Here is a 27,528-nt window from a genome sequence, read left to right as displayed (position 1 = left end):
GTTAATTGCCAGTTTCATTGAAGATACACCCCCCCCCCACTCCACACACTAAGCTGAAGCATATAAAAAATTATATCTAAGCTTCAATGTTCCTGTCTTCAATCCAGTGTTCTTTCTTATTTACCGTATTTTAACATCTTGACAGAAGAAGGGGTCTAAGGACAAAGAAAGATGGGAATAGGAAGTTGGCTTTGTTTCCTACTTTTTCCACTGCCTTCTTTTTAAGTGCCCTATTGTGATGTGCGGGGAGTTTTAGGCAAAAAGTAATATATAAGTGGGGTGTGGTTAGTAATAAGAAATTTGGAAAAGTAAGAAAGAGAAATATGTATGGGGGACCACTAGGTATAATGTGAGAGGGAAAATATTATAAAATGATAGTGGGGACAAAAGGAAGTGAGAGAAATAATATATAATGTGAGTGGGGTTTCTAAATTTAGAAATGGGGCACTTAAAAAAACAGCTGCTTTTGGAAAATGGGGTACTTAAAAAAACGGAGGGAGTATTGAATTAACCGTCATTTAAGTATCTGGATTCTGGATTGACTTGATTTGTTGATCTTGAAATACCTTTTATGAACCCTCTAAGGTCTCTAATGTTTTTCCAGATTGATCTTGTGCTGTAGGCTTACAGGCTTACAGCCATGTAGTTCGACATCTGACTGTTGATTTTCTCTGAATAAATTTTTGTTCTGTTGGGAAATTATAAGTTCAGGGGCTAGTGAACTGATTAAGACTGGCTGCAGGATCTTTTCTTTGACACCAACAGTAATGCCCCCTGCTAAACTGTGGCAATAAACTGGAATCATGTTGGCATTAAGATAGGATCAGGATGGGGAAAGGAGAAAGAATATGGGAAGAGGGTGAGCGAAACAAAGGGTATTTGGCAAAATTAAGAGAAATTGCAACACAGTGTTTAGAGCAAATGTATCAATGCCATGATAATCAACTGTGACAAACACAATCATATAAATTTCTCATTGCTGACTGTCCATTGTGGTGGAGGATTAAGCAATATATAAGATATTTGGGCTGCTGATTTCTTATTATTGAGAATTCCCAGCTTTTCTTAACAACAGTATAGTCAAAATTTTATCATCCACACAGATTTATTCATCTATTTTGATGTAAAGCTTTCAGTAAGTATCAGATGGATACAACTGCTTCAGATGATGGTAAAAGATTGTGCATTGATGTATAAGCAAGATTTTGAAACACCTAGAAAACGGAAAAATCCCTCAGCTACCAAACAATATGATTCTTTTACAAGATTTAGTTATACTGTAGAGGTTGTCTGTCCCATAGAAATCAATCTGAAAGTTTTGTTGGATGTTTAACAGATCTTGGTCGAAACAGGTCATATTGGGAGACAAGCTAGTGGTGCTGTTACCGTGACAGATGGCGAAACGGTAAGTTCAAAACTTTACCATTGCTTGTTGTAGCCCGTTGATTATTAATGCTCATGCTTCCTGGATACTGAACTTTTACTGATGTGTAGTCTTGTTTACTGTATATATTTGATTTCTTATCGGTTTAGGCTGATTTACTATTACTTTCTTTCTGTTTCTTCCTGCAGATTGTCTACACTACTGTTTGTATGGCTGATATACCTAGTGAGCCATCTGATTTTTTCCCCCTTTCTGTAAATTATCAAGAGCGGTTTTCAGCAGCTGGTCGTACAAGGTAATATCTATCCCAGTATAATAATCAAAGGTGACATGTATGAAAGTACTTTGGTTTGTACTAGGAATATAATTTTCCCCTGTCTCACATCATTGCCGGCTTGTCCCTTGGAAAAATTGCAAAGAAACTCTATTTACAGCCTTTTAATTCTATGAAATTTCCTTCAAAAAAAAAGAAAAAATTCTCTGAAATTAATCTGTCCAGGATTGTATCCTGGTCCAGGTCCTGATTCTTTTGACAATTTCCTTCAAAAGGTCCTGATATTATTCATGTCAACTTAGTCGATTACTGCTTTATGTGTGCGCTAAAGTGGTATAATCCTTCTTGGAATGACATTTTAACTCTGTTCCGGGCCAAAATATTTAAAAGAAAATCTGACACACCTGTCTCCTCTGGCATTAAAATTTCAAATGCAGTGGCGGTTTTTTCAAACGTGAAGGGAGACCGAAGGATCATGAGGTATTTAGCTCTGCTATTTGATTGATAAGAAACTTTTTGTGTTATATAAGTTCATTTTAGTCCACATCCATGGCCATCTTCATGCCATATAATGCTGATGAAGGTTCATCAGTGACTATTGAATGAATGTCTTAGTTGATGAGTTAGCAGATGATTAGTTTTTGAATCAAAACCTATTGGAATTTATTCAATTTTTTATTTTATTTTAACCTCTGGACACTTTTGATTGGTGATACGAAGATAGATTTCGATTTACGATTGGTATCGAAAATTTGAGGTGTTTTTTCTCACATTACATGCTAAAACAAGGATACATATCTATATGTTACTTTCTGAAGACACCTAGTCCTCCTCCCGTATTGTCCCTTTTTGAGATGTCATAGAAATCTTGTAAGGAAAAGTTCTACTTGTATTAATCATTGCACCATTAATCTTCTCTATTTATTAATTTTTTTTCCCAATTTTTATGTTACTGTAATCTTTGTGCTAAGATTGGTGTTGCATACATTGTGTACTTTCAGTTTGTATGTTCAAAATTCTCCATAACATGACTCAAAAGTAGTAAGTAGTGTTACGTTGATAGGATATTTCTAAATTAATCATGGTTCACACTTTCATTCCAGACTCTAGCATTAGTTGATGATGATAGGTAATTTGTTTTTGTTTTCTTCTATTATCTTTTCTTGTAATTGCATTGCTTGATTTTGATTCTGTGATTGATTCTTGATTCTTGAATCTTTTTTTTATTTTTATTATTTATTTATTTAACTCGACATGTTTTAGAGCTTCGCCTTTGTTATTATTACATTACTCCCTCCATATTTTATTACTTGTTCCATTTTCCTTTTGCAGCCATATTTTGTTACTTGCTCCATTTTCTGTTTTGTAAACTTGTAATAATATTTTACTATTTTTCTCCCCATTAGTGGTCCCATAATATTATCTTTTAATATTTTTCATATTCTCTCTCCTCCCCAATTATACTCAATTTTTTTCAACCAACCCCATTTCCATTGTAAAATACGGAAATGGAGCAAGTAATAATATATGGAGGGAGTATTTATTTATTTGGTGGGCTCTGTTAAATTCTTTCATTTAAAATGATTATATTTTTATTTTATTTTTGTCAAAACACTGTTCTGCAGTCGGTAAGTTATTCAGTTTCTTTGCTATGAGTTGCATTGTTTTTTAGAATAAAGAGAAATTGTTTTGTAGAGTGATATACAAAAAATGAGAAAGGCATACAAGGACTTTTGATGGAAAAAATTGTATGTTGAGAAAATAATTTTCAAACCATGCTGTGCATCTGACCGAGAAAACTTAAAATACGCATCACGGGTCCATTCATAGACATACAAGGTGCATAGATCTAAGATGCAAGTTTTAAAGGAAAAACGAACTCTGATCTGTATCTTGGATGATGCTGTGATAGCGGTATCCAGGATATGTCTTACAAGTAGATGTGTTACAATATTCTTCACTGGTAATGCAGGTGGTTTGCAGCAGTTGTGGCCTAAAATTTTGGTCACGGTAAACACAAAATCCATTAAAGTGCAGCCGTGATGTAGTGATCCAGCCAAGATTTATTACCTAATACCGTACATGATAGCATAATACATTAATTCTAATGGCACCCTTAGGTTTTATGAATTTTCATGATGAGGATAACTCAATACTAAGGGCATCTATATGTTAATGTCGGGTACTTTTGCATCTTGAATATCTTAGAATTGAATGACTTTGCTTGCAGGTTCTAGTTTGTAGACTGATTGATAGGCCTTTGCGTCCTACTATGGTTAAGGGCTTCTACCATGAAACTCAGGTCTTATCTTGGGTAAGAATTCTTTGATAGTTCTGTTTGTGCTTCTATCTATAGTTTTTTTTTTGGTACACTGCAATCATCATCTTTATCCCAGAAGTGTCTCTCGAACTTTTCCTCTCAATAATATCTTTCCTTCATTGAGAATTTTAAGAATTTAACACATGCACGTCTATTGAGACTCTTTGTATCAATATTACAAAACTTTGAGATAGAATATCACTGATATTAATATTGAAGTCCCTCCTTCCTTAAATAATCTATGAAAAATGATGCATCAAGGACAAAGACGAATTTATATATATTCCATATCAATACATCTCTTTTAGATTAAAGGCTTATGTTTCCGTGTATAGTAAGTAAGTAGACTTGTGCTCTTCTTTTTGTGCTTATTTGCTCAATTTCTAATGAATCAAGAGAACCATTTTGTATTGTTGAATTCTTGTTGAATTTCTTCCATTACATATCGATAGAATGTTTTCTTATTGAGATGATATATCTTGTGCCAAGGTTTTGAGTTATGATGGGTTGCATCCTCCTGATGCTTTGGCGATCACAGCAGCTGGAATAGCAGTGTATGTTTATAAGAACTCTGATACGTTAAGTGTTCATGGATTGTCTGATGGATGTAATGTACAGTATGTAAACTGTTTCTGATCTTAAATATGCAGAGCTCTGTCAGAATTACCACATACAAAGACAATTGCTGGAGTACGTGTTGGTCTTGTTGGTGGGAAGTATATTGTAAACCCTACAACTAATGAGATAGAAGATTCAGAGTTGGATTTGGTAGTAGCAGGCACAGATAGTGCTATCCTAATGATAGAGGTTTGTATTCATCGCATCAGTCACTGACTCACTGTACAATTCAAATTACTGCTGTCTTTTATAGACCTTTAAGGCTTTAAGCGGAATGAATCTTTTGCAGGGTTATTGCAATTTTCTCCCAGAAGAAAAGGTGCTGGAAGCTGTAGAAGTTGGACAGGTGATATATGCTATAATTTAGCTTGCTTAAGGTGTCTTGGTTAATTTTCCTGTGAAGTCTGGTTTTTTTTCATTACTGGATATTGTTTTTCTTTTCACTCCTTATAGGTCCTGCTATGATTTCAACAACTGTGTTCAATATCTTTAGATGGTCTTGCCATTCTCTTGCAACTGCATCGTGACATAATAAAATACTTATTGTTTTTTTCCTTTAGTTACGGATACTTCTATTCCTGATCAATGCAATAGTTTGTGCGAAGATTCTATGTCTTTTGGATACTATAGTATTTGGCCAAAAACTTGGATACTATACCACCGAAGGAATGGAATTCAATACCCTTTATATGAATTTCAATATGAATCATTACACTGGTCAAGCCGAAATTCATACATACATACATGTATTGAATACTATCAGGCCTAGGTGTTCATAATACTCATATTGAAACACATATTGTCATTGTTCGTATTGAATACCAACCGTTATGCATATTGAAATCCAAATAATGGGTATTGAATTCCATTCCTTTTGTGGTATATTCATAATGGTTTAGGTCTTTGCTGCCAGACTTTGGGTGGGGGTAGTCTTAGCGCCACACTATGTTAGGTTTCTATGTTTCACATAGTACCAACAATTCACTTGTACCAAAATAAATTTTTTTGCACCAAATTTTTGTACCAATATGTGGTATTTGTAACAAATATTTTGGTACCAAAATGTGATTTTTGTACCAAAATATGTGATTTTGTACCAAAATGGTGTTGTGTGAGAATTCAATTCTCACACAGTGTGACTTACTTGACTATGGGTACAGTCATTATGAAAAGATTTAGTTCTTCCCCAAATTTTATTTTATATTTATTGATCTTTACATTCTGTATTTTACATGCATGTTTTTTTAGTCATCAGCTTTATAAGTGAGAAAAATGTCATTTCAGGAAGCAGTGCGGGCTATATGCAAGGAAATAAATGCTCTGGTTGAAAGGTGTGGGAAACCTAAAATGCTTGATGCTATAAAATTGCCACCTCCAGAACTGTACAAGCATGTTGAGGTATATGAGTTGAAGTATTCATCCATGTTTTTTTTATTTGATTTTTTTAAAATTTAAATTATTTATTTATTTATTTTTTATAAAAAAGTTTATTATGCATTTGATTTGAAAATGTATAGTGTTGCACTAAAGACAGTCACTAATGTGGCTAATGCACTTCACGGAGGAAGGTATTAGACAAGTTTATGGAGGAGCAACCCAAGAATTCTTTTGATATATGAAGGCTTTAATTGTTATTGTCATCCCGTAGTTATATTATTTACCCCAGAATACCATTTGCAATTTCCTTTCTTATCCATCCAAAATGTTGTTAACAGTTACTTCCTCTCTTCTTTTTTAGTTGACTAGGGTAGCTAACGCATGTTATTCACGCGCCATAGCTAGCTATGTTGGGGGAGCTCTTTCGATTTGGCCTTATATCACAAATTTAGTTGTTGGCAACATTTGTGAGGGAAATTTTGTAAACAAATATTTCCAAGGGTATAAATATCCGCACGCAATTCTTAACAGTTCAAAAAAGAGGCATCTAACATTAACCAGGGAAAATAAGTAAATAAACATTTTTAGGGTTGACTAACTTTAGTGATATATAAACTCTTATGAATAGTGTTAGAATCATTCGTGAGATGATTCTAACACTATTCAGAAGAGTTTGCTTAAACTTTTTAAAAGTTATCACGTTTGCCAACAATCAAGTTCAACAATTACTATGCGTAAACTCTTTATGAATAGTGTTAGAATCATTCGTGAGATGATTCTAACACTATTCATAAGAGTTTGCTTAAACTTTTTAAAAGTTATACGTTTGCCAACAATCAAGTTCAACAATTACTATGCGTAATTATCAATAAGTAAATATAGTCAAAAGTTGTTATTTTGAAAATACACATTGAGATGATTCTAACAATATCTCACATGAACTATATATCACTAAAGTTAGTCATGTATTTAGCTGTATATTACTCTTTTTCTCTTTTACTGCTTTTGGTAGTTTGACATTGTGGGGATTGGGAGGGATGCATATACATATATGTATACTCTCTTGAATAACTAAGTAGAAATTGATGTTGATAAAAAATAAAAAAGGAGATTATCTTTGTTATAAGTTGAAGACAATATTACGAGTAGTTTAACTATGGTATCCACGTTCCCGGGTCCACATTTAGGATGATGTCCCCTTGTTAGTAAATTTTAATTACCATGCCTGATATCCGCAACCATAGAAAATACTTGCACCTGTGTCCATATATCGTAGTTATAAACTTATAACCAAACATCTTATATCGTAAAACTATGAGCCCTGATAGGTGTCAATATTATTTTGGGACAAATGGATTATTATAACTAGGATTAATTTTCTTCTGTTGCTCTAGCAAATTGGGTAGTGGGGTAGTCTGATGTGAATACTTTGTCCATTTAATTATTAAATATTTATGTGTCAATCATTCCTTTGTCTTCGTCTTTATGCTGATTCATTATTAAGTTGATGTTAAAGGACATCTGTTTTGCTAGTATTAATTTTTGATTAATTTTGTTTATGCGCAAGAAATGAATCAGCACAATGCATAACTGGGCTTTCCTCTATTTTGTCTTTTATTTCCCCTTGGAAGGAAATTGCTGGAGATGAATTGGTACATGCACTGCAAATAAAGAAAAAATTACCCAGAAGGAAGGCCCTTGTGTCGTTGGAAGAGAAAGTTGTAGATATTCTTACTCAGAGGGGCTATGTTGGAAAGATTGGGGCTTCTGTAACTGCTGAAACTCTGCCAGATTTGTATGTGGATGAGGAGGAAGATGAGGAAGTGGTTGTTGATGGTGAAGTTGATGAAGGTGATGTTCATATAAAGCCATCTCCGAGAGTTTCCACTCCCTTGGTAAAGACTTCACTCTTTTCATCGTTTGAGTCATTGACGTTCTCTTTGGTTTATGAATCTCAACGCATCAAGGTGTCTAGTTGTTTGCTCGTTCTCTGCTGACATTGATGCATCTGTGGGTCCTGAATTCGAGGGTTTTCTTGGTAATGGTTATAGTAATATGAATAACCATTAAAGCTTAGGTTGAAATTTTCAACGATCATTTTCTGCTTTTAGTTCTGAAATTGTAGATATAATAAACATGACAGACTGCATTATGGCAGCACAAATTGGCATGTTTCTGTCGTCGTCAAGTTATGCTTTTGTTCTTATCTGTTTGATCTCTCTTTTCAATTTTCAGCAATACTATTCAATTATAGCTGGAAATTTGCTCATGGTTATCTGAGTTACCTGGTGTCATTTTTGGACCTCTATAGATGGAAAAGTATATGCAAGTCAAATCTGTGACTTCTTGCTATTAATTACAAGTTATGTTATAAGCCACGTTGTATTGCTATATGCCCGGTAGATCTAGCTTTCTCACTTAAAACTGTCTTAGGTTTGAAAGCCTGTTTACTATGTTTGATGTAAGCCTTTTTTCAAGTGCGAGGTTGCTCTTGATGTCTACAGGGTGGAATACTGCATGCATATAGTTTCTATTCCTGGGGGTTGGGCCAGCAGGGTGGAGAAGGGTTTAGGGGACCATTATCTATGTCTGTAATTACTAGTTGTAACTTTGGATCTGTCTTTATAAATCCTGTAAAGATGCAAGTTCTTAGGATTACAGTTGCTGTTGCAAAAATTTTATGATTGTTGTAATGGTTTTTGGATTTTATAAATATGTTGTTAGTGTTACTGAATGATGTCAGATGTCACAATGTGGATTGTCAATATTTAATAAATTGATTTTGATGCCTTTGTTTCACATATTATCTGGAATTGTTACACTTTGAACGTTCCTACTTCCCTTGTAACAATTTTTGTGTTATCTATTCTGTATGAGGAGATTTGAGGTCCTAAAAATCATAAGTGTCTATAATGAGTCAGTAATTTTCTCTGAAGTAATTTTAATACCATTACATGAAATGCTTTGATAACGGATTGTGATGGCTCATGCAGTAACCTTACTGCCTATAGCTTGTTGTGACGTGATTTAAATACAAATATTAGATGAAATATTTACTAAACAGCAATCTAATCATCATAATACAATTGTGTTACATAATAGAGCAGCTTTCACTGAATTCTATAACTTCAGTTCTCAAAAGGTCGTTGTAAATGAAACAATGCATGGTGCATGGTTCTGATTGAAGCTGTTTTAAAACTCTCTTGCAATCTTTCCCTTGTGATACCAAAGTTTGTTGGTAACTTCCTGTGTAGAAGCTGCTTTGATTGGAATCAGTTATCTAGCCTTTTAGATTGTAAAACCAGCGCGTGGATATTGTTTTCCATTTTCAGTTAGGTAGCCAAAAATATCATGTAAAAGGAGATCAAGGGAGAATTCATCAACAGGATTATATAAAGATACGTGTCCAGTGTGGGCATTATTGCCAAAATTAATTCACTATTGGCTGTGCCAAATTTCATAGATTTGCTTATGATTTTCTAGATTGTATTTTTGGAGATATATAAATCATTTTCAAATTGTTAGAACTTCAGCATCAGCATCAATTTGCTATAAAATATGTAAAAATATTCCAAACTGCTAAAAAAAAGGCTAAACACTTAACTTCAAGGTTTGAGGAGAGAGGACAGGATAGGGAGCATCGCTTTATGATTGATGAAATACCCGAGTCTGGGTTTTTTCAATTCGCAATGAACTGTGACAATTTTCATAATTCCATATAGGTATACTGAGTCTGTTAGTGCTTTTTATTTGATGCAATTCACTCTATATATGTGTCACATAAAGTATGTATCATAATAGAAAATGTTACTTTTTGTACGTATGCTGAGTCTCTTCAAGCTTTTTGCTTGGTGCAACTCACTCTATTTTTTTGTCTCATAAAGTATGGAACATAATTAATAATAGTATTTTTTTGGCAGTTGTTCTCTGAGGTAGATGTGAAGCTGGTTTTTAAAGAAACTACATCAAAATACCTGCGAAAACGTATTGTTGAGGTAAACCTCTAGGGATTTAGCATTCTTTGTTTTGTCACTGTTAACGATAGGTTGTTCATGTTTGTCCTAATTCTGCTTGATTTGATGATAAGTTTGGTGAGAGTGCTGAGTTTTTGAGCAATTTGTTACTGCAGAAATAATTGAAGCTCTCTTAAAAGAAGTTATAGTTCTTGTACACATGTTCTTGTTTTCGCATTGGTTAGATAACTTTAAGCTATCATAATTTCATAGAATGAAAAAGGTTAATGCGGGGATCCCATCGTCACATTTCTTAATAGTGAGCAACCCATTAGGAAAATTTATTGCCTTACTTATGCATTGGCAAATAGAAGTAGTATTGTATTTAGAAATTTAGGAAATTAAGGAGGTGCTGGGAGGGAGGGGGTTTTATTCCCTTTCCTGTTTTTCTTTCTTGATAACTTTCCTTAGTCTTGAGCAAAACAACCCCATAATTTTGTGTACAGGGTTCTTCTATCTCTATATACTCCAATCTAGCTATTGATGCATACATATTCTACTCAAAATGAGATACACCAATTTAGCTTTCATGTTTTTTTTTTTTTTCCTCTTCAAGTAGAGCAATGAACTGTGTTAATTTGTTTAGCCTGTCTGAATGAGATGGATGTCAGTTGTTTAATACCCTTTATTATACAGGGAGGACGAAGAAGTGATGGGAGAACTTCTGAAGAGATACGTCCTATCAATTCTAGATGTGGGTTGCTTCCTAGAGCTCATGGAAGTGCTCTTTTCACGCGAGGAGAGACACAGGTTTGCTTGATTGTTCAAATGCATCATTCGTTTTAATTGGGTTTTACATTTCACTAGTTTCCCTGTAATGTATGTACACTCTGAACACATTAATGTGGCAAATACAAATATGAGGTTTGTTAATTTGTATGAAAAACTTCATTTCCGTAATATTGGATAAGACATCAACTTGCTTCTAAGCATGTTCATTTATTTGTTCTTTAGACGAAGTTAGCTACTCCTATATTTTGGCCATAATTTTCAAGTAGAAACCTCCATACTTAGAGATATGTCCGCAACAATTACATCTCAATATGGATTTTGGCCCTTAGCATTGATTGAGCATGTTAATATGCTGACAGATATTACAACCCTAACTAGAGTAGTTCAAAGGGGGCTATAGTGCTATACAGATGCTTTTTTATGAGGCTTGTTAAAAAAGCATTTTTCAAGCAGAAACTAATGCTATGTATTGTAATCTCAGATTGCTATAGTTAACAGCAACATAAATAGTTTTCTGTTAAAATGCATGTGAAGAAATTCTATTTTCAATGAAAAAGCTACTCCCTCTGTCCCTAAATGTTCGTCACTTTTGCCATTTTGGGTGCCCCTACACGTTTGTCACATTTCATATTTTCAAAATTATTAAGATACATAAAAAAGACTTTAATACCCTCATTTTTTTGGTCTTATTGTTCTCTTCCTATTTTACCCAAACATTTACCATAAAATTGGGAAAAATTGCATGGAATAATCCCACCTTTGGGGCGTCTGCTAAAAATGATCCCACCTTTGGGTTATTTTTAAATAATCCGACCTCTGTACCCAATCCGCTCAAAATGGTCCCATCCGGTCATATAACTTGTTATAACATGTTACCAGCACGTGATGGCTTGTAATTGGTCAAAAAAATTATTTTTTTTCTTTGAAAAGGCTAATTTAATTTAAAGAAAAAATAAAAATAAAAAAATAAAAATTTATAAACAACCCATCAGGTGCTGTCCCTGTTGCCTAAGTTCGATCTCATGCCCCGTGGCTCCGGCTACCCAACCCCCAACAATGGCACCTGCAACAACGCCGGACCGCCCTCCCCTAAACCACTAACCCTCTCCCTCACAAGAACCCAGGTAGTGTTTCGCAAAGCTCTGGCGAGCTATAAAACCATCCCCACCCTCGAAAACCCCTTTCCGTCCCGATCCGGTCCCCCTTCCCCGTCTGGTTTGGTGGGTTTTTGATTTTTCGAAGGGGTTTTTGGGATTGGCTTGGCTGTGGTGGGATCCCGATCGGCGTGGTCATTTTCTGGGTGGTGGTTGTTTCGGGTCTGGATTTGGGTGGTGGTGGCTGAAGTGGTGTGGCTTAGGTGCTGGTTTTTTTTTTTTTTTTATTTTTTTTTTACTTTTTTTTTGAAATTTTTTTTTTTAAAATTTTGGATAAATCAACTTGTGACACGTGTAAATTGAACTTAATAAAAAAAATTACCTCTTCAACCGATTACTGTTCACTCGGGACCATCATGAGCGGATTGAGTATAAAGGTCGAATTATTTAAAAATAAACCAAAAGTGGGATTATTTTGGGCGGACGCCCCAAAGGTGGGATTATTCCGGGAATTTTTTCCAAATATGCCAAATTTTGACTAATTCAATATTTTACACTCTTGAATCTCTCTATTTCTCTTTCCCATGTACGTTAATTTGAAATTTCTCTTTCTCATGCACTTTTATTACTTTATTGGTTGAGAATTTCTCTTTCCCATATACTTTCATTACTTCACATTCTCCACCTTAATTCCCGTGAATTTTCATCAAAAGTGACAAACATTTGGGGACGGAGGGAGTATTGGCTATTCATTTCAGATTCTTAGTTATTTTTGAAAGTGAATGTGCTTTCAAATTCTATCGCTGCATGTTGATAAATTTTGACATCCCATTAAATACTTGAATGTGCGTTCTTTTACTACAGCTAGCAAAGACAAGTGTAATGGAAAGGTTTTGTGCATGCTGTGATTTTTACTCACTTGATAGATTTTGATGGTTTCATGTGGACCATATACATTGATGCAATCCTAACCCCTACTTTAGTGAAATATTTAGAAATTCACATATCTTTGGAAAACAGTTATCTATAATATTTCCTTGAAGTATAGCTTTAATTACCGATAGTTTAATGCACAAAGTCACTCTTGATTTTCACTTTGAATCTTGAATAAGTCTTGAACTTAATACACACTGATCATGTTTAGAGAGGCAATAGGTGTAATTGCAGGGATTGTAAGGTACTCTTGAATGAGTGTTTTACTTTAACCCTTTGTTATAGATGTGATATTTTAGGGTTAATGAAAAAGAGAGTTGTCATAAGTTTATAGTAATAAAATGGTGAACCTTAAAAGATGACAAGGTGATGCCATTCCAATTCCACAACAAGGTGATGAGTATGCTGACAATTAGATTATTGGGAGGAGGCTGTGTAAACCAGATGTGGGAAACAGTTGTACATCATATGAGTGGCACTACATGAGAAATTTTTGCAGTACCAAAAGGTAGCACAAAGTTACAGTAGAGCTTTACTATGTAAGTAATATGCTGAAATTCAAGATCAAAAGAAAGCCAAGGTCATCGCTTACAAAGACTTAGGGGCCGTTTGATGGAAATGAGTAAGGGAAAGGAGTTAAGAAAGGATAGGTAACGAAAGAGATTTAAAACCCCTTAATATACATGTGTGTTTGGGTAGACAAAAGATGGAATCAAACCCTACTCCTACCACCAACTCTCACTTCTGCATCTTCTTCCATCATCTCCAGGATATGCACCACTGCCATAACAAAAAAAACCGCCATAACTACACCACCATTGCTCGCATGCTGGAAATGTCGCTATCCTTCACCACCATCAGGCAAAATCACTGATTTTATGGTTATATTCGACCATGAAAATTACAAAATTAATGTTTTTGTTATTAAATTCAGTTGTAAAAAATCCTAATAGATGTGAAAGATTTCTCTCTCTCTCTTGGTGGTTGTGCTTGATGTTTGATGGGTTTAGGTTTTGCTTGCCTGATGGTATTTGGGGGTTTTATCGAGAAAGAAGAGGAAAAATTGGAGTTGGTTGGTGGGTAGTGGTGGAGAGGGCAGGTGGTGAATCGACGGGGTTTTTGGTGGTTGGTGGAGATGAGAGGGATGTGATAGGATATATGGCGGTGCTGGTGATAGAGGTCAAGCAATGGGGTAGACCGGGTAGTGTGGGTGGTGTAGAGGAGTTTGGGGGTTTATGTTGAAACTGTTAGGGGGAGGGGATAGTATATGCTTTTGATTTGGGCAAAGGAATAAAAATTATGGCAAAGAAGCCATGTGGGGCCTTTTTCAAACAGTTGGATACAAAAGGAGTAAGCAATGTATTTAAGTTAGCCAGAATTAGGGGGTGTAAGGCACGAGAATTAGATCAGGTTTTGTGTATTGATGCATAGGAAAGAGTGCTTGTTAAGGAAGTAAAGTTCTTGGGAATATGGCAAATGTTCTAGAATTTCCTTTCAGTGAGATCAGTATGATGAACATTAGTCTTCGGAAACTCAGTATAACAAAGCATAGCGCTCTGCTGTCACAGTATGAAGGAAAAATTGAAAAGGATTTTTAGTAAGTTGACTAGCAGAAGGGCAATAAGACATTATAAGTTTCAGATAGAGTTATATATCTGTGGATGTGTCTTAAAAAAGGAAGGCTTTCTTTGGTCAACTAGGTTCCTTACTGATCTTCAACAGACTGTTAAGATGCCAATTGTTGGAGGCTTTGCATCCTTTTTTATTATAACAAAGGAGATATCCAAAGCTGTAACAAAAAAGTACCTAATTGCTTAGCCATATTTTATAAAATGGGAGACAGTGTCATTTGAGTATGAACACTATGAAAATGAGTATCTTTGTTTAAAGTACTAATGCCAACTTCAAGTTACTACTATAATTTCTATATTGTTTTGCATACAACTTTTACTATGACAAAGGAAATTGACCACCCTAATATTATATCTAGTATTTTAATGCCTTAGTAAATATTTGTGAGTTTCTTGGGAAAAGTCTTCCTTTAAATTCAACTAATAGGCTTTAGTGTTGTGCACTTCTAATTTGCAGGATTTTTTAGGATTGTTACTGTTGTCTTTCCTAGCAACTAAGCGTTTTTGTTTCAGTGTGAAAGTTTAATTTCCTTGACATAAGACATTAGATCTTTGTAATCTGCTGCTGCAGCTGCATGATCTTTCTTACTTTGTACTTTGTTTAGTAGGTTTTGTGTCTTCTTTAGATGTACTTCGTATAATTTTATAAAGCTCTCACTTATCATAATACTTCTGTCACATTCATCGCTTCTGTAGTCTAGAACATATACCAATCATTTCATTGTCTGAAACGATAATCTGAATTTTAACGGATTTTTCACCATATACCACTGAGTTTTCACTTAATTCACCATATACCACCAAAAACTTTCTAATTCACTATGTACCACTCAATTTCTTTACATTACCACAAAATACCTTTTTTGGCAACTGCCCTTAGTTTGCCGTTAATCTGCCGTTTGGGGTAATTTACTAATTCACCATATACCATTAAGTAAAAATTTATTTCGTCATATACTATTAAGTTAAAAGTAATTTCACCATATACCCAAAATTTCCGTCTGCTACTTTTTTTTATATAAAAAAAAGTATATAAACGTAGTACTTAGGGATTAAAGTAGCAATTCACACTTCTAAAAGCATTTGCAAAGATGTCCACACACTTGAAATAATCATCAACATCTTACAATTCTCCGTATGTAAGATTGCCAAACAAAGCTTGCTGTTGTGGTACGAATTTTGTAATAAGGAGCTTTGATTTGGCAAAAAATCCACAAAGGAATCCACAAAGGTTGTACTATAAGTTTGATGTATGTGAGACATTCAAATGTTGCAAGGGTAATGCCAAGAAATATGTCCTTTCGGATTATCCACAAAGGTTGTACTATGAGAAGTATGCTGACACAAAATCCATAGGTTCAAGTCTTTGAGTGTAAATGACTTTTGGACCATGCTTGCAAGGTATCCTTGATCCTTGCCATTTCCTACACCAACAACTCATGTTCAATTCCCTAGTGTGACAAGGAACTTGACATGGCCACCCCTGACTTCAAACTCTCGACTTCCACCTGACATAACTTAGCCTCATCACTCCTTGTCTCCAAAACTCCTTTAACAAACTCTGTCAGTTCAGTAGGTTCCTTGTAAAATAAACACACACACACACACACACAACAAACATGGTCTTAGGGTATATGGTGAAATAACTTTTAAATTAATAGTATATGGTGAAATAACTTTTAACTTAATAGTATATGGTGAATTAGTAAATTACCCCAAACGACAGACTAATGACAAACTAACGGCAGTTACCAAAAAAGACATTTTGTGATAATGTACAGGAATTGAGTGGCACATGGTGAATTAGAAAGTTTTTTGTGGTATATGGTGAAGTTAAAACTCAGTGGTACATGGTGAAAAATACGGAATTTTAAAGGTGGCATATTCGTTCTGCTGCTTATCCGGAGTTTTTAGTAGAATTTGTTACTTTAATCCCTGTCCATATTATCAGAATTTTGTGATTATACCTCAACAAAATGATCTGTTGTGCAGGCTGTGGCAGTTGTGACCCTCGGTGACAAACAAATGGCACAAAGAATAGACAGTCTAGAAGGTGATGATGAATCAAAGAGATTTTACCTTCAGGTAAATATTATATATTCCTTATTACTTCTAGTAGTTTAATTAGAACTTTTTAGATGCATGAGTTAGTATTTCAAGGGAAGTTGTGGGGAACAACGCAGTTTTTAATGCTGCTGTCTGTAGTGCATAGGTGTCTAAATAACAGTATTAAGCTCGAACAAATTTAGTGTTATTGAACAATGTATTAGGAGAGAGATTTTTCGTCATTGGAAGGCATGTTGAAAATGAAGCAATAAAATGAACGTAAACTTCTCCCCCGTGGGGTTGGGGGTTCACGTTCCTTCTTAATGTAGCTAATGTGGTCATTGAAGCTGAAGTCTATTATAGTCTAGATGCAAACTCTTCTTGGCAATAACTCAGTAAATCTCCATTCTAATTCATCTACTAGGTTTCTCCATTCTATTATGGGAATGCTTAGTTGTTTGTTCTTATGGTTCGGATTGGTGAAGAATTTATGGATTTTGGTCCTATGCTCTTCACCTTAAATAAATAAGTTTCAATAAGTTGAAGGTAAATTACGATAACTTCAAATAGTTCTGGATAATTTTCAATAAGTTATAACAAGTTTATTCAGGTTTAATAAGTTCCAATAAGTTTAATAAGTTCAAATAAGTTCAATAAGGTCTAATAAGTTTGAATAAGTTTCATTAGGTCTTATAAGTTTCAATAAATCAATCTCAATATATTAAATTAATATTTTTTAATAAATAAATGTTATATATCATATTAATGTACCATTATAGTATTTTAGTGTGACATTTTAAAAATAATTCTTTTATGGAAAATATATATATTACCCTATTCATCATTGATAAAAATTAAACAGATTCAATTAATTTTAATTTATTAAATTAACAGATTAAAACAGATTAGTTGGCTATATTTCAGTAGATAAAGAAATGTGTCAAGCAGAGAGACTTGTTCTTCTCATACACACTACTCTTCTTACCGCCAACTTAGTATTAGGAAAGCAATCCTAATTTTAGCTTATATATTTAAATTCTTGTATAATACCAATAGATATATACATTTACTATACAGACAAAATACATATAATTTTTTAATAAGAGATTAGCAGTTATTAGTAGCAATATTCAAAATATTTTGTAACTCTTCCTTAATAAATGTAGAAAACTTCTTTAACAAATTTTCTTTCCATATAACAATGACAGATTACATGCATCTTATCATTTGATTTTCTAATTCGTCATCGGAGTATCTTTCTTCATCATCCTTATCATTGTCTTCAAACATCACGTTTCTTGTACATACATCATGCCATAGTTCATTGGCAATTTTCACATGTACAATTGTCATTGCATCTGTTCGCCTTTTGTCAATCAAATTAAAACAGCGCTAGTTTCCATGTTATCAACAACTTGCAATATTAGAATCCCTAAATCATGTAAACGAATAAAATTATGTGATGTGCATGTTGCCACTATGATAGCAAACTGGTATACATCATCCATCTTTTGCATAATGTTTCCATCTATTTTTCAACACACCAAAAATTCTTATAACAATACCACATAATGAGGAGTGTCAATAATAAAAATGTTCTTACTTCGTGTTTGTTGGTTGATTGGAGTATGAACTCTCAAACCTTTACTCAACTACTCTATAGTATTTGTTTGGATATCCGGAGTCAACCAAATAATATTTTCTTATTCATGCAAAGGAGAAACTCAAGTTATGTTCTAATTATGAACTTTGAATACAAAATGAACATAACTAACATTCAATACCTGGAGGTGGGTGGTGGAATCCCAATTTAGATTTATTAAACAATGCATTAAAGCTATCGTGTCATGTGCACTTCCTCCGAATCCAACACAAACATATGTGAAAATCATATCAGAAGAGCAAGAAGTTAACACACTCTATGTTTTGAATCCACTACTCCCTCTATATGCTTGTCCAGCTTTGTTTCCCACAACTGCCTTTATATGGGTGCCATCTAAAGAACCAACACAGTCCTATGTGCACAATAAAATTTTCAACTCACAACATTATTCAACATACTATGGAAGAGATTATAACCTTGAAAAAAGGCCAATACTTAGCATTGTCGGAAGTTTTTGGTGGAATTTCATTTAGACTTAGATATGGTCGAATGATATCTTTTGACAATGTCACCAATGCTTGCTATACCCTTCTATTATACTTACAAATAGTTGATATTTAGTGTTGATGTTGATCAACTGCATCATGATATAATAGGATGTATAAACATATGTCAGCCTCTCTGCACCAAGCACAAACCTCCCATATGAGAATAGTTGTTTTCCATGAGTGTTCACAAGATTGATGATTATGTGCTTATCAACCCTTAATTGCTCTTTGCACAATTGTGGGTGACAATTCAATAACCTATGTACCAATGAGAATCAGGTTCACCTCCAACCTGCAATGGTATTCAATCCATGCTTGTAAACAACCTTTTTAGCTCATGCATGGCTATTTACTTCACGCAATTTTCGACCAACAATTCGTACATTCTACAAGCCAAATATTGAAAAATAGGGACAAGGAACCTAATGTCAACATTTGTCAAGAAGTTAAGTTTTCAAAGTAGTTTCTAACGTCCATAGTCATGAGTCTCATGACAATCTTGAAAAAAAAAATAAATTTATTGAACATAAGCAGTCTCTAACATCCATTAAAAGAAGCCTTAAACATAAGTAGTCTTTAACAATCAAACATCGTTGCCATCATCAAATTGAACACTAATCAGTAATAGTGATAGTAATAGTAATAGTAATAGTTATCAGGTATAATAACTTCATAGTAATAGTGATAGTAATAGTAACAGTAATAGTTATCAGGTTTAATAACTCCATAGTAATAGCAATAGTAATACTATATTAATAAGTCCCAATAAGTTGAATAAAGTCTAATAAGTTCCAATAATTTGAGTAAGGTTTAATGAGTTCTAAAAAGTTCAATCGGGTTTAATAGGTTTCAATAAGTTCAGATAAGTTCGGGTCGAATAAGGAAAATAGAATAGACCTAAATCTAGTTGTACACTGGTAAAAGCAACCATTAGAAATTTCCAAGCAATATTATGGTGTGGAAATGTTATATGCATTGTTAATTATTAGCACTTATTTGTAACATGTATTGCACCTAGTCAAACTTCAACTGTCATTTGTCTTCACTTCCTTTGGAGTTTGATATAGGGATGCAGTACTGGAATGTCACTGATCTTCTGCTGTATGGTATTCTTTGTAGTACTCTTTTCCCCCATCATGTGTTGGAGAAGCTGGACGAGTAGGAGCTCCTAGTAGGAGAGAAATTGGTCATGGAACACTTGCAGAGAGAGCTCTCGAACCTATCCTACCCTCAGATGGTGAATTTCCATATACAATACGTGTTGAGAGTAATATCACTGAGAGCAATGGTTCTTCAAGGTAAATATTCTTTTCAAGGTTATGGTTGTATGTTAGTAAAGAGTGCATTCATGAGCATATAAATAATAATTTAATCAGTATTCCTTTATATGTCCCAGCGGTTTGGTTTCTGTTCAACTAGATACCTGTATTGAGTTTATATTTAAATTTTATGTTGCTTTTTGAAGCATGGCGTCTGTTTGTGGCGGATCTTTGGCACTACAAGACGCTGGGGTTCCAGTAAAGTGTCCAATCGCAGGGATTGCTATGGGCATGGTTTTAGATACAAAAGAATTTGGAGGTGATGGAACTCCCCTCATTTTATCAGACATAACAGGATCTGAAGATGCCTCTGGAGATATGGACTTCAAGGTGAAGTCAGAAAGTAATCTTTTTTTACAAGAATTTGTAACACTATGATGCATGCATCATATGTGCTATTTTGGAACTAATTTCGTTGCTGTAGGTTGCAGGAAATGATGATTGCATTACAGCATTCCAAATGGACATAAAGGTTAACATTTATTCATTCCGTCTATACAGCGAAAAAATATTCATTCTATATGCAGAGCAAATAATTGTCATGTTTGTTTCCTCGATTGAAAGTTTGTCAGATACTGTGCCAAACATTTCCTAAGGATGAGCTTTTGTTCTGCTAATTTCAGGTTGGAGGCATATCATTACCTGTTATGAAACAGGCACTTCTGCAGGCTAGAGATGGGCGGAAGGTTATTCTAGGTATACATTTGTTTAGAATGCTGAGATGTAATGTTGTATATGAGACTGCTGTTGCTGTGCTTTGTATTTTTCATTTTTTGGGAAATCAAATCTAAGCCGCATTGCAAAGCATCAAATGCAGTTATTATTTTTTCATGTCAAATTAGATATCTGTAAAATGTTCTTAATGTTTCAACGGGATGCAGAGCAATTTGACCATTTTCAGATGCTATCATTGTTTATTAGAACTCCAGTATATTTTGTGTTACCTTTTTTTTGTTATATAATGCTTCTTTGCTATGATTGTGATCTAGTTTGTCTTTTTCTTCAGCTGAGATGTCAAAATGCTTGCCACCTCCATCAAAACAGCTTTCTAGATATGCTCCACTAATCCATGTCATGAGAGTAAGCAGTCCCTTACATTCTACTCCCTCCGTCCCCGAAAGAACGACCCTTTTGGGTTGATTTCGCGGGTTTTAATAAAGTTAAATAAAAATATTGGAAAGATAAATTTATATGGGGTTTGCAAAAAAGTAGAGAGAGATAGTAATAAAAGTATATGGAGAAATAAAATTTTATACGGGGAAGCTAATTTTGCACAAATATTGTTGCAAATTAGTGGGTATTTTAATGCTAATTGATCATTCTTTTTGGGACTAAAATTAGGCCAAATGGGTCACTCTTTCGGGGACGGAGGGAGTACATTGGTTTTGTCAGTTATGTTACATAATTGTCATAATCTTGTTTTCGATATAATATAGGTGAGGCCAGAGAAGGTTAATCTTATCATTGGTAGTGGAGGAAAAACAGTGAGGAACATTATTGAAGAAACTGGAGTTGAAACAATTGACACACAAGATGATGGAACAGTAAGCGCATGTTTATATTTCCATTTATGTCTGTCTGTCTGCCCAAAAAGGCTGAATCCAATTAATACTGCCTTGACTGATGGTTGCAGGTAAAAATTACTGCAAAGGACTTGGAGAGCCTTGAGAAATCTAAGGTCATGATCGGTAATTTGACAATGGTTCCCACCATTGGGGATATTTACAGGTTTGTTGTATTCAGAGGAAACCTTGTTAATATTGATTGATTATCATGTCAATTTTGAACCCATGGAAATCAATGTATTGGTCTTTTGTTACATCCTTAAACACAGCAAAGAATTCTTATTCAATGTACTGCATGATCCAATCATAGTCATAAAAGAGTTAGGTGATATTACATTTGGAATTTTCAGTAGAAAAAGGAATTTATTATATATGGCTGACAAGTTTTGTCCTTTTTGAAGTAATTTAATAGCAAATTCTACCATGTGACTGAAATTTTTACTCCTTTTTATTACTTCAGACATCCCATTTGGTTTTATACTTTCCCTTCTTATATGTTCAGTTTAGTTTATAAAATTCTAAGCTGAGAAAGGTGCCATTATAAATTTAATACATCTCTTTTTCAAACTATAAATTTAATTATATAATGTGAGAAATGGTGCCATTATAAATTTGATTAGGTTTTACACTCTCTCACATTCAATTAAATTATTGCCTAAAGACTGCATCATGATAAATTATCAAAAGTGCTATGAGACTTAGCACAAGTTAAGGTCACTTTAATACTTTGTAGAAAGTCATTTCTGTCTTAATATTTTGTAGTTTTTTTTTTTTTTTCTGTTTTTTCTTCACCTGAATTTCACTTATTTTATTTTTATTTTATTTAACCTTATTAGTCTTGGACTTAACCTTGAACTTAACCATGAATGTATATGGATTTATTAGATCTGAGATAAGTGAAAAAAAAAGGTGAGGAGAATAGTGTTTATCTAAGTTATTAGGAAAGTAGCCAATTGTTTTGTGACAGCATAAGGTAATAGTGAAACAGTTATTGATGGAGGGGGAACTCCTGCTGTTTGTAATTGGTGGAAAAAAAAAAAAATTAAGCTTTAGCTCTCAAAATATAGAATCAATGAAAATGGGGTAGGGTGGCTTTTGGTTTATCCGCTCAAATGTAATTGTTTATAAGGAAGTTGTTATATGTAATCATATATCATAAAATTCTCCCCATCATTATCTCTTAAAATATTAAAAGATTTATATTAAACATGGCTAGAGTTTTTTATTAAAATTATTGTTATTATTAAGTATAATTTATTTTGACAGTATCTAGACTCTAGAAGACAACTGACTACTGGCTGTTATCCTCCTTGCCAGGAATCGGGAAATCAAATCAATTGCTCCTTATGGTGTTTTTGTTGAGATCGCTCCTGGACGTGAGGTGATTTGCTTTGGTGCATTATGTTTCGATCATTTGATTTGGTTACTTTTGTCTGGTTAATGTTCCTGCTAGTGCAAAATTCATCATATTTACAAGGAAAATTCAGGCAGACCTTTTCAATATCATCTTTTGCGAGAAACAACCTTTTAAAAGTTTTCTAGCAACTTCAAACCTTGAACCAATTTATTTGTTTATTTATTTTTTTGCGAAAGCTACCTTACCTTCTTTCCGATGTTGACAAATGAATTACATGCACTGAGTTGCATGTGCCGGTCACTATTTACACCCCTTTCTCTCCCATGCTTCCATTTCTCTCTCTTTTAATGTAACATTGAAGGTTCAAAATCCAAATTCACTTAATTTCTCCATTAACCTTGCATTTTATATGTTCCCATCTTAAATCAACCCAATTCAGTAAAGGCAATGCACTTTTTCATCTCTAACTTCTCTAATTTTTGCAATTGATACTTGTATTCAAATTTTGGTTTTTGTCCCCAATTTTTGAATGAAGTAAAAGAAAGGAAAGCAATGCGTTGATGGGAAGCAACTTCCATTTCCCGTGATTACCTTGGCTTTAATCCCAGCATCTTCGAATATCTTGACTTGAAACATGATTGTCCTTTTTTCCACAAAATGGGATACCAAGTCCTTCCCCTCTTTTTTTTTATCCTCCTGCATATTAATGCTTGCAATTTGCTATATGTGTTTGCTGATTAAAAAAATTTACCCCACTAAAAATTAGTTGGGAATCAAAGAGTATAAGATGAAGAGCTTGATAATTTGGGAAGGGGGTTTAAAAAATTATTTTTGATAACTTTGAGAGGAGATTAAGAATTAGATAGAAGTTTATACTTGAATTGAAGAATTTCCAATATGTAGTGAGCAATTAAAATATAAGTACTTAAATTATTAAAGATTTGGTGTGTTGGAAAAATGGAGAAATGGGTGAAGAAAATGAAATAGTGGAAGATAGGGTGGAAAATAGTGGTTAAGTCATGTGTTAAGCACGTGTGGGCCAACGCAGAAAAGTAGCCGGTCAATTCTTGGAAAGCAAGGTAAGGTTTGGTTTAAGGTCTGAAGTTGAAGGTTGTTTCTCCCAAAAAGTGGTATCGAAAAGGTCTGCTTTGACAAATTTTCCTATTTTTAAAGTCATTTTGACCTTTTTATTTGCGTCAAATGAACCTTTCTTTTTCCCCTACTCGTATTAATTATCTATGTTGACATTTCTCGAATATTAAAAATAAAAAATAAAAAATTCTATGTTGACATATAATTGGCTGATTATCAATACTATTTTTTATCATGGTAATACTCTGACAAGTTGATTAATCTTATTGCATAACCTGCGTGAACAATTCCCCAATATAGAACAGGAAGAGTATTTTCTGAGTCAGCAACATAGTCTAAAATTTTGACATTGATGCTGATGAGCTTACTTTCTTTTCAGGGGCTTTGCCACATAAGTGAATTGAGTCCCAGTTATCTCGCTAAAGCTGAAGATGTAAGTGCTGAGTGAATTTCATAATGAAGTTGTGTTTTCAAGGTCTTACATGATAGTGGTCATTTGCAGGCATTTAAAGTTGGAGATCGGGTTGATGTCAAACTTATTGAGGTTTGCCCTCCCTTACAACCTTCCAAATCTCAGATCTCTCATCAATGTTGTTAGATACTCTTACTGATAGTTTTGCGTACTGATTGTTCTGTTTTGCTAATATTTGATTAGCGGAAAAAGATTAAATAAGCAGTTGACACTGAAGTATGAGCATGAATAAAATGGGTTTCATACGTTGGTTTTAATTGTTATTATTTTTTTGGCTGGTGGCCTGGTGCTGAAGTAACCTGCTTTGTGTCTGGCACTTTGACTAGCTGAACGCAGCAACATTGAAAGTTAAAGTTTAATAGTTTAGGGTAATACCACATGCATAGATATTGTCCTTTAATACTGAGTATATGTAATGTGTGGTACATGTTTTGCAAGGGGAAAAAAATGAATTGGGATTTCTCAACGGTAACCCTAAATTTTGAAGTTCTTTTTTATTTCTATCTAAACTAAATTTTAATTCTTTTTTTTTTTTTTTTTTTTTTTTGTTATTCTTGAGAATGTGGCAATATGACCATTTTGGTTATAAACGATTGTAAAAATGACTTTTCAAACTGGTGAAGGTTCTTTTAATCTCAAATGACATAAGATCCCTTTGAAAAACTGTTTTGCTCGTCTTACATCAATATCCTATTTCATTTTTATTTTTATTTTTTTTTAATTTTTAAATGAGAGGCGATGTAATTTTTTTATTTTTTAGTAACTATGTCGTTGTAGGAACTGAAAACCTTGATTAGTTGAAAATACCCCATTTAATAATTATTTATATAGGAAAATGGTTATTAATGCCTCATTTTCAAGTAGAACCAAAACTGTAGGGCTATCGTTGACATTCAGATTTAAGTTTGGCTACCAAGGGAAAAGCTTAAAATATAGGGATACCATCCATTGTTAATTTCCCAAATATATATTTAGCTATTTGGGAATTTAACCATTTAGAAATTGCAACTTCTACTAGGAATATTTATAAGGAAAACAAAACAGATGTAATGGTGTCGTCAATTATTAAACCTGTTGGAAACATGAACCAGAGACAAGTGAGTAACTTGTCTGTTAAATGACTAACCTTAGAACACCAGTTAATGGAATGATATCCCTAATTTTTACTTTATGTATTAAATATTAAATGCTCGGCTATCTTCAATGTATACTCTGCGTTAATCTTTTGTTCTCACTTGTATTTGGTGTACTTTTACTTATCCATTGAAATGTCAACGTACCTGTTTCTTATGAGAGAGCTTAAAAATTAATGACTACCCAAGAGAAATTTCCATCAAAATAATTATCGGATGTGGAAAGAATGATTTTATTATCCTAGTGCTTTTAATGATATTAATCAGTCTCAAATTTGTGTAAATAGCTAGCTGATGGTTCCATAACAAATGGCAGAACTATGAATCGGTCTGCCATACTGAGGCAATCCCCAACATACGATAGATAGGATACACGGCTAGATTGCTTAAAAAAAATGTCTTCAGGTGACAAATTCAGGTAAAGCTACAGTGGACTGAATGGAAATTTCTCTACATTGTGTAGGTGAATGAGAAAGGGCAGCTTCGCCTTAGTCGCCGTGCTTTAATTCCTGATACGGATCCATTGGTACCAAGCACAAAGGTGCGACCTACTACTGTACCCAAAGAAAGTTCTGGCTCTCAAGATTCTGCTGCCAAGAGTGCTCCTAAGAATGTTGAACTGACAAAAGTCAAAGTAAATGCTTCAAAGCCCACGTCAAAGGAAAAAACACAGGATGTTTACCCTCCTGGGAAGGTTGTCAAAGATGCTCCATACATCAACAAAGATAGGCTTAAGAAGGCCAACAAAGCTATGAGCAATGATAGTGATAGCACTGTGGTAAATAATGAGGCTAAAATTGGATAGTTGAATAATACGACAGTCTACATTCATCTTCAAACAATCCCTTGCTCATAACACAAATCAAAACTCAAGCATTGTGCTAACTAGAGGTAAGGTATGGGATTGTTTTCTTCATTAACTTATTGATATTTATTTATAGTATGCTGGGCCAAGAGGGTTGTTAACTAAGGTTTACATAAATACGTGAGGGGTTACTTTGCTACTTTACACAAATTTAATCAATGAACTTATATCAGTCTTTCATATCAAAATGAGAAAACTCATGCTGTATATGATCATGGAAGCATATCTATTTTATCCGAAGTATATTTATATAACATTGTCAAGTGCTGCAAAATGCTTGCAAAGCTACTCGTTCAAGAAAACATTACTCAGAGAGTTCTATCTCCATAATCTGTGAAATACTGTTTGTTATTTTCTTTGCAGCAGGAATCATTTACCAAGTACATTATTTTCTTCCCATAAATTTTTGGCAGTACGTACCTCTTTGCAATGGAGTCTGCAGCTTAAACGAGCTGGATTTCTTACCTCTAAAGCCACAACTTATGGATGGGACGAGGATCTCAATTGTGGCAAAAAGAACAGTGGATGCAGCTTACTGCATCAGCAAGACTGAGATCTGAGGTTGAACACAAATTCTTGCACCTGCATGCCAGCTTTGAAGTTGGTAATTGACTACAAAGATTGTCTAATAGATTTTCTTTTTCTCTGTAGCCCTTACCGTATCAATTTTCCGCTATTTTAATTTCACTTCAGCCTTTTGCAATTTTTTTTTTTTTACTTTATTTTATATTTTTATTATTATATTTTTTTAAAAAAAATTTCAGCCATTTGCAAAAGTGGCTTGAACTTTTATTGATCTATTTGTGGAATATTGTATATAAATTCAAATTTAATCACCATCAGTTAATTAATTATATGAATAAGTCTTGTGTGCAACGGGTATACATTAATTTTATTGTAAAACGGTCAGTTTGAGCATAATTTTAACTATTTTTATGGTAACTTTAACCACTTAAAAAATAATTTTTAATTTGTCATTGGTTTGATTTTTTTTTTTTAATATGTAATTTCTTATAGATATGTGATTTCATACTATAAAAACTAATATGAGTAATCTAATACATCATAAGTTTTTTGTAAGATAGAATTTATTAATTGAAAAATAATAACTTTTGCAGTATGAAGGAAAACTTTAAGTACTTTTAACGTAAC

At 33.8% G+C, this 27,528-nt stretch overlaps 1 protein-coding gene across 6 annotated transcripts in view; it reads left to right on the top strand.

Moving 5' to 3' along the window:
- Positions 1-27,249, top strand: part of LOC110707495 (probable polyribonucleotide nucleotidyltransferase 1, chloroplastic) — a 29,599-nt gene extending 2,350 nt beyond the window's left edge. Inside the window, exons 2-25 of one of the 6 annotated variants that reach the window (XM_021885506.1) lie at positions 1,337-1,405; positions 1,573-1,679; positions 2,096-2,138; positions 3,889-3,972; positions 4,468-4,532; positions 4,629-4,785; positions 4,886-4,942; positions 5,881-5,994; positions 7,605-7,868; positions 9,894-9,968; positions 10,623-10,736; positions 16,369-16,461; positions 19,693-19,871; positions 20,039-20,222; positions 20,317-20,364; positions 20,516-20,588; positions 20,899-20,972; positions 21,329-21,436; positions 21,526-21,620; positions 22,775-22,838; positions 24,286-24,339; positions 24,409-24,450; positions 25,975-26,402; positions 26,743-27,249. In XM_021885506.1, the coding sequence (XP_021741198.1) occupies positions 1,337-1,405; positions 1,573-1,679; positions 2,096-2,138; positions 3,889-3,972; positions 4,468-4,532; positions 4,629-4,785; positions 4,886-4,942; positions 5,881-5,994; positions 7,605-7,868; positions 9,894-9,968; positions 10,623-10,736; positions 16,369-16,461; positions 19,693-19,871; positions 20,039-20,222; positions 20,317-20,364; positions 20,516-20,588; positions 20,899-20,972; positions 21,329-21,436; positions 21,526-21,620; positions 22,775-22,838; positions 24,286-24,339; positions 24,409-24,450; positions 25,975-26,316 (2,505 nt within the window). In that variant the 3' untranslated portion in view covers positions 26,317-26,402; positions 26,743-27,249. Of the gene's footprint in view, positions 1-1,336; positions 1,406-1,572; positions 1,680-2,095; positions 2,139-3,888; positions 3,973-4,467; positions 4,533-4,628; positions 4,786-4,885; positions 4,943-5,880; positions 5,995-7,604; positions 7,869-9,893; positions 9,969-10,622; positions 10,737-16,368; positions 16,462-19,692; positions 19,872-20,038; positions 20,223-20,316; positions 20,365-20,515; positions 20,589-20,898; positions 20,973-21,328; positions 21,437-21,525; positions 21,621-22,774; positions 22,839-24,285; positions 24,340-24,408; positions 24,451-25,974; positions 26,408-26,739 lie in introns of all 6 variants that reach the window. The other 5 variants (XM_021885507.1, XM_021885504.1, XM_021885502.1 and 2 more) reach the window with 5 other exon arrangements.
- Positions 27,250-27,528: the final 279 nt, after the last annotated feature.

This window comes from Chenopodium quinoa, unplaced genomic scaffold (genome assembly GCF_001683475.1).
Source record: "Chenopodium quinoa cultivar QQ74 unplaced genomic scaffold, ASM168347v1, whole genome shotgun sequence".
In the NCBI taxonomy this organism is placed as follows: Eukaryota; Viridiplantae; Streptophyta; class Magnoliopsida; order Caryophyllales; family Amaranthaceae; genus Chenopodium; species Chenopodium quinoa.
This window is presented reverse-complemented; position numbering and strand designations above follow the sequence as displayed.